Genomic DNA, 7,391 nt, shown 5'->3' with positions numbered 1-7,391 from the left:
AGTCAATTCTTTACAGGATTTCCGAAGCTGCAATGTGGTCTTTCTGCCACGAGTCACTGGCTAGCATTAAACCTATGCCCTAAGCCCCACCCCCCAAGGGCTCCTTACTACCCCAGGGATGGAATCTGGATTCCCTCAATTTTACTTCAAATCTAGACTCATTTCCTCTCTGAGCTCCCACACTGAAAGTCCCTGGTCAGACATAAATGGACTTGGCTCTAAGGATCAACCCTACTGGAATTGCCTGCTGGTGGTTATCCACACACCCCTTCCCAGCGTCACCATGAGCCCCATGAAGTCAGGTTCACTTACCCTCGCTTGCTTCCCCAGTACTCTACCTAATGCCTGGCAAGTAAGCAGCACTCCCATTGAGTTGATGCCAACTTAAAGCATTGACCCTTGGGGTTTCCGAGACTAACTTTTAATGGGAATAGAGGACTTTTTCTCCCAGGAAGCGGCTGCTGGTTTCAAATTGCTACACTACCCTGCCTGGTCTCCCTAGCAAGTAGCAGGGGCTCTAGATACAATTGTATCAATGAGTGAATCTGACAATAACAACTGCCCTTACCATGCTGGTTTTTAGGCAATATGTACCCCCCCACGCAGGTGCCCAAAACCTAATAGTAAAAGGAATTTCTATTTCACTGCCCCCAAAATGCCCTTGGCACTTGATTGTATTGATGCTGCCATTTCAAGCTGTTTTGTTGTGCTTATCAACTGCCAGAGCAGTGCCTTGGCTGATTGATTTTTCTTTTAGACTAAGTTTGGCCAGGAGCTGACAAAAACATTACAGACCAAGCTGAAACGCAATCAGACCCAAGGAAACTTCTGGGAAGTTTCCTCTTGCTGCCCAATCCTGGATCCAGGCAGATTGATTGTCAAGGGTTCCAAGCTTCAGCTGGAACATACACCTCACAAAACTCATTCTTACTAAGCACCACATACCCCCCAAAAAAGGGCACTGGATGGCACAAGCCAGCCGCTCATTGGATGATGGGGACCCTAGTGGTGCGCAAGAAAGGCCTGGCAATATAACTGGGTTTCTAAAACATGGCTGTCAATTCCATTCCGGCTCCTGGCCACTTTGTGTTCACAGAGTACAACTGTGCACCTTTACTTGCTGATATTGTCATGAGTTGTAATTGACTAAACTGGACTGCCTTTTGATGAGGTGTTTTATAAAAGCTCAATTTGGGTGGGGGGGGGGGGTGTCTCAATCACTGACAAAGTTACTCTGCTGCCCTCTTGTGGTCAGATGGCAGGGGGACTGGGACCAGACTGCGCGAGGAAGGAAAGTCAGAGGACCGCTCCTGACGGTTGCTTTTCCCCCTTTTATTAAAAATAGACCCAAACATTTTATGTATCATACAAAAGTGTCGTTCGCTGGTGGCAGCCACAGGAAAGACCGGCCCCGTAGCACTGATTCTCCCTTTTCTATCCAGGGAGCAGTGGCAGGGCCTGGGAATGTCCACCAGGACTGCCTGCTCTGGGGACAGCCAGCACGGGTGGGGCGCGGGCGCTAACCCGGGGAGCAGCCTCCTCCATCCCACAGCAAAGAGTAGCTACTCAAAGTGCCTTTTTAGTGCCAAGATCAACTACCAAGTGGAGTGAAATGGAAACCCCTCTGAGCCTTTTATGTTTTCCCAGAATCTGGGATTGTGGTTTAGCCCCCAAGTCCTCCTGCGACCGACTGACTGGGGGTGGGAAACTTCCCCTCCTGTGGGAGTCTGGTCCCTCCTGGTGTCTGAGGCCCAAATGCCATTGGAACCCAAGCGTTTCATCTGCTCTTCTCCTGTGGCCTGGGTCCTACTAGCCCCATGAGCCAAGGTTGTCCTCTGTACTCTCAAGAATCGGTGAGGCAAAAGCTGACTCCTCCTCTAGCCCCTTCTACCTTGAGTACTGCTTTAATATTCAGGACCTTGGGGTCCCATAGGCACCCCTTTCTCCCCCAGTCTGTGTCTCCCTGATTGCCGCCCACCCCTGAGCCTTCAACACCCCTGGGGTACTCCAAGCCCCTTTTCTGCAAGGGGCCTGGTAGTGATGAGGTGAGGGCAGGGGAGGGGCTGATTGGAGCCGGGTTTCCCCCAGGGGTGGACAGTACTCATGCTGGTATGGACAGCTTGGCAGGACCGGGGGGGCATGTGAGAGGGAGGATGGGGCATGCGGAGGAAGGGCATAGCCTGCCTGAGCCCCTCAGTCCCAGCCGTTGTCCTTCACCATGTGGGACATTTCAATGATGTACTTCCCTTCCTTGTACTTCTGGCTCGTCTCAAACGCTTGTTCCTGGTGGAGGGGGAAGCAGTGATGGTTGAACTCAGCAGCGCCCCCCACCCCGTGCCCCGTCAACAGCCTCTGTGCCAAGTGCCCCCAAGCCAGTGGAGAGTTCACCCTTTAAACCACGCAAAGACCTGACTGGAGGACCACGGAGCCGTGCTTTCAAAGGACAGGCCCTGCTCCCTGGGTACTCACATATTTCCAGCCCAGCGTGGTTTTGCAGCTCTCACAGAAAATATCAGCTACCGAGTGGAGCCCTGTGAGCAGGAGGCGCTGTTCAGCTGGCCCGCAGCCCACGTTGACCCTGTCTCAGGAAACAGGAAGGCCCCGGCACCAGGTGGGGAGGGGGCTCTATCAGTCCAGCGCCCCCACCAGCCCTGTGGCAGTCCTGTCTGGAGAGAGCTCCACCACCCCATCTCTGGGTGTCTGACAACACCTGCCTTGGTGGTCTGCCCCTCTGTGAGCTGCGCACTTGCAAAATTCTGTCCCACCCACCCCAGCAAGCTGCAGGTGGATTTTCTGAACCCCGGGGCAAGAGGGGTGGCCAAAGAAAATGCAAGATTCTGATCTTCTGTTGGCCTAGCTCCCCATCTCTACAGAAGACACCCCATGCACACACCAGCACACATGCCCAAGGTAGGCGGGAGACTCACACGGAGTTAAACAGGTACGCTCGGCCATGGCTCCCTTGAAAGGACTGTGGAGATGGAGAGGAGACTTTGTTAGCGCCCCAGCTCCTTATGAGAGCAAAAACGGGAGTGGCGGATCCCCACCTAGCGTACCTTGGAAATAAGCTCATCGTGTTTGGCCAGGTGTGCACGGCAGTGGACGCAGCTGTAAGTTCGGTGACAGCGGGGCAGGTAGCTGCGGAAAGTCTTGGTGGGGAGGCAGGCAGGGCCCGGGCCTGGGTCGCAGCTGGGCATGACGGGTTGGAGTACAATGCCCTGGCGGGCGGGAGGGGCTGGCGCTGTGCAGCCCCCACACAGACGATCGCAGGTGAAGCAGCGGAGCAGGTTGGCTAGAGCCGTGTTTCAGGGCAGGAGAAATGTGGGGGGGCTGCCCGGCCAGGGCCCCCCCAGACGAGAACCAGACAGAAAAGGAGATCACCTGGGAAGAGGGAGAGGGACATCAGGAGAGCGGACGGAGCACTTCATGAGAAGTTCCTCTTAAGGGCTGAGGCTGTCACCTTCACCCTGCTTCCTAACCCCACCCTTGGCACCCTCCCCAGCGCCCAGTGGCACTGGGCCTCCAGGCTGCCTGGATTCCAGTTCTGCTCTGGCCAGCCCGGCAGCGGCTCCAGGCTGCCAGTGCCATAGCCAGAGCGCTGGTGTCTTGCCCTCCTGGGGCTGTAGCAGCCTCCACCGTTTTCCCCTGAGAGCAGTCCGTTGGCACAAAGGCTGCCATGGGAGCCACGTCACAGCGAGTGCCCTCTCCTTGGAGTTCAGCTCGTCCACGAGGCATTGTGTTGCACCGGCAGTGATGGGGCTGGTCACCGGGCCCAAGGCCTTGGAAGAGTTGGGGTGCCTGGCTGGCCCTTCACACACATACATGGGCCACTGGCTTGGCCCTCGCCTGAGGAATGGGGTGGGGGGGTTGCGTACTGGGACTCTGCTAGGTCTTTAAGGATGTCTCCATGAAGAGCCTCAGATGTGGCCATTCCCGAATCCTGTGCCTTGGGCCACTGAGTCCAGTCCAGCAGAAGCACCAGGCAGCCTGTTCAGCCTCTAGGCCCTCTTACACTCTACTGCCCTCTGCCAACTGTGGCCTTTGTCCTCGGTCAAGGGCTTAGGGAGCCAGCCTCCCTGCAGACATCGTTCCTTCCCACAAGTCTGCCCGAGCTAGAACCAATGAGTGACTCAGGTCTCCAGGGCCGGGCAAGTGCCAGAGGGGCCTCCACTGTGAACCGGAGCAGCTGGTTTCTAGAAGCTGTGCTTTGGAGTTCCAGGCAGAGGATAGCATTCCCACCTTCTCCCAAGCTCTGGTACCAACAGCAGTGACCCTGCTGGTGACTGAAGATCACAGCCTTGCTGGTGCTCATGCAGGATCTTGAAGAGGTGGCTGGGGGCTGATAAGAAGGGAGGTGTCTGTCCTGGTGGCCCTGATAAGCAAGGGAGTGTATTCTGGGGCTTTCTGACCCATAGTGGTGGAAAAGCCGTCTGGTTGGCAGCTGGTATGCCTGAGAAGAGGCAGTTCTTAGGAGTCTGGGCAGACCGCCCTCTCCTCCTCCTGCCCTCTGTGGTGGCCATCAGCGGGGCTCCAGGCAGTCCCTCTCCACCGAAGTCCCTCAAGAGACCGCCTTCAGCTTCTGGCCCGCACCCCCTGATAGGATCCCAGTTAAGCACCTTGGGCTGATTCAGAGTGACATTGGGGTCTAGCCTCAGGGGAACCCCTGGCCCACGTCCACTTCAGCTTGTCGTACGAGCTTCCCTCGGATCTGCACCCCCAGCAACACCTTCGTCCAGGGTGGGGACAGGGGCTGCCCCAGGTGCTAGCCCCTGGCAGTCTCTCGCGGCGGCACGCCTCCCTCCCACCCCCAACCTCCCACCTCTACTCCTCCCTGCCTAGCCCAGGAGGCTGCCAGGAAGGCCAAGGAAGCTCAGAAGGGGATTAGGGGCCATTTCTTAACCCCGGGGAGAAGCAAGGTAGGCAAAGGACTGGGGGACAACAAAGGCACGCTAAGCGCTGGAGGGGGGGGGGGAGGGAAGGAGTGAGCCCCGCACAGAGACGGGGGAGGTTGGGGGAGGGGAGCGTTGAGGCTTCGGCAGCGCTGCCAGCGGAGGCTGGAGGAACCAGGTGCGAATCCCGTGCCTCCCAGAAAAAAAGCGGAGGGAGGGGCGCCAACTGCTCGGAGGCTCCGGGCCGCCCCCCTCCCCCGGGGCTGGCGTGGTCCGGTCCAAACCCAGAGCAGCGCAGTCAGCTCCCCGGGCGGGCTTCGGGGGGTCTGCCCCGGCCGCAAAACAGTCACCAGTGACGCCTGCTGCTGCCGTCGCCGAAGTTGCCGGGAGAAAAGTGCGGGAGCTTGCAGCTTGGAGAAGGATGGAGGAGCCGAGAGCCGAGCGGCGGCAGCGGGGAGGGGGAAGGGAGGGCCGAGGGTGGGGGCATGCCGCTTTGGGCCGAGGGGAGCAAGCAACGCGCAGCCCGCGGAGGACATTTGCCGGTGGGGGGTGGGCTGGCCCCTCACCTTGAGGTCTGCTCCCGAGATCTCAATCTCTCAGCTCACTCTTCTCGCTTCTCTCTCTGCTCCTTCAGTGGGGGAGGGGGAGGGGGCCGGGGAGGGGTGGGGGACTAGTTGGGGGCTTCAAGGCGGAGGGAGGGGGCGTTGCCAAGCTGACCAGCTGCTGGGGGCAGAGGTTGTCTCTGGTTCTGAGCCTCGGTCTGTGGGTGAATGTGGCTGTGTGTTGTGGAACTGCATCATAACACTGTGAGTCATCCGCCCCCCCCCTTCACCTCCCACGTCAGAGCAGGGCTGGGAGACACAGGAGGCAGGCAGGGAGGAAGGGAGGGGGCTGGGGGGGATGATGCAAGGGACAGGAGGGCCGGAGGAGAGGCAGGTGGCGGAGGAGAGAGCCTGTGGGAAGGATCGGGCTGGCTGGGCATGGAAGGAAGGTGGCCAGCGGCGTGAGGGCTTCATGGAAAAAGGATGCCTTTGCTCATTTCAGCTGGCACACCAGCCCGGGAGGCAGGGAGGGGAGATGGACTGACTGATTGTCGCGGATGGCTTGGACAAAAGCCTTCAAGCCTCGGTTTAATCTCTCCAAAGGACTCTGCGGTCCCACAGGACATCTCACACGCAGAAGCCCGCCATCTCCCACCTCCCGGGGGCTCGTGAACGCCCGCATCCACGTTACATAAGGGCCTCTCTCGGGCAATAAACTTCGGGGGGCAGGTCCCCAAGAAAGCCCCCTGCATCTCGGGCCTGCAGTACCTTGCGCAGAGCCTGGCAGCCATAAGAGGCTCATGAATTAGTAATTTGAGTTGCATATTCAGACAGGGATCAAGTGTGCAGCTTTGGTCGCGCAGGGACCTGCGTTAGGATCCTAGCATCACCAAGGCAAGTTACTGCTCCTCTTTGGGCCCCTGTTTACCTCTTTTGCTAAGCGGAACGAATAATATTTACTTCATTGAGAGGCGGTAAGGTCAGATCACAAGCACACACCCGAAAAGGTGCGTGGCACCTGATAAGGGCTTAGTAAACACTTTGGTGGTGGTAGGAGCTGCTCTTGAGTTGGCCCTCCCATGCCCCGTGGAACGGACTGGTGATGGGCTGGCGATGGGACTGCAGCGACCCATGGGGTTTTCTGTGGCTGTTTTGCTGCTGCTGTTAGTGTTTCAGGCCTTTCTTCCTAGTCAGTCTTAGCCCGGAAGCTCCACTGAAACCTGTTTAGCATCATAGAAACACAAGAGCCCCCCCACTACAGGCAAATGGTCTCTGGGCACGAAATGCACTGACCAGGAATCAAACCCAGGAAGGTGAAAATTCTACCACTGAGCCAGCACTGCCTTCTCGGAAACAGCAAACCAACAACCAAACTCGCTGCCGTGGGGTCGATTCTGATTCAGAGCAATCCCATAGGACAAGGCAGAGCTGGCCCTGCGGGTTTCTGAGACTGTAAGTCTTTACAGGAGTAGAAAGCTTCGTCTTTCTCCCGGGGAACAGATTGGTGGCTTTGAACTGCTGGCCTTGTGGCTAGCAGTTCCCATTATTTCAAAATAGCATCCTTGCCAATAAGAGCCTCAGACATCCATTTTTGTTGCAGCATTGTATGATCTGCTTTGAGATCTGGAAAACGCAAATGCATCTGGACAGAAAGCAGAGTAGAGTTTACCGTGGGTTGAGGCGCTCTGGTGGCGCAGTGGATTAGGCGCTGAGCAGCTAATCACAACGTCAGCTGTTGGAAACCATCAGTCACTCTGTGGGGAAAAGAGACGGCTTTCTACGCCCATAAAAAAATGACACTCTCAGAGACCTGCCCGGGGAGTTTTCCTCTGTTCTATCGGGAGATCATGAGTCACTGTGAAGTGGCAGTGAGGTTGTTTGCTTCAGTGGGGGAGTCACCGCGGAAGGTGGGGTGCTAATGGCTCATGGGTACGGAGTTTCTGTTTGAAGTGTTGAAAAG

At 57.2% G+C, this 7,391-nt stretch overlaps 1 protein-coding gene across 1 annotated transcript; it reads right to left on the bottom strand.

Annotated features, from left to right (window-relative positions):
* Nucleotides 1-1,318: 1,318 nt before the first annotated feature.
* YPEL4 (yippee like 4) lies at nt 1,319-5,636 on the bottom strand. The gene is made up of 5 exons (XM_075548111.1): nt 5,456-5,636; nt 3,057-3,381; nt 2,928-2,971; nt 2,470-2,578; nt 1,319-2,283 (listed from the first exon to the last, which is right to left on the bottom strand). The coding sequence occupies exons 2-5, from the start codon at nt 3,195-3,197 to the stop codon at nt 2,194-2,196; spliced, it is 384 nt and encodes a 127-aa protein (XP_075404226.1). The 5' UTR covers nt 3,198-3,381; nt 5,456-5,636; the 3' UTR covers nt 1,319-2,193.
* Between the last annotated feature and the right edge of the window lie 1,755 nt (nt 5,637-7,391).

Source organism: Tenrec ecaudatus, chromosome 4 (genome assembly GCF_050624435.1).
Source record: "Tenrec ecaudatus isolate mTenEca1 chromosome 4, mTenEca1.hap1, whole genome shotgun sequence".
In the NCBI taxonomy this organism is placed as follows: Eukaryota; Metazoa; Chordata; class Mammalia; order Afrosoricida; family Tenrecidae; genus Tenrec; species Tenrec ecaudatus.
The sequence above is the reverse complement of the archived record's forward strand: the minus strand, read 5'-3'. Positions and strand labels throughout refer to the sequence as shown.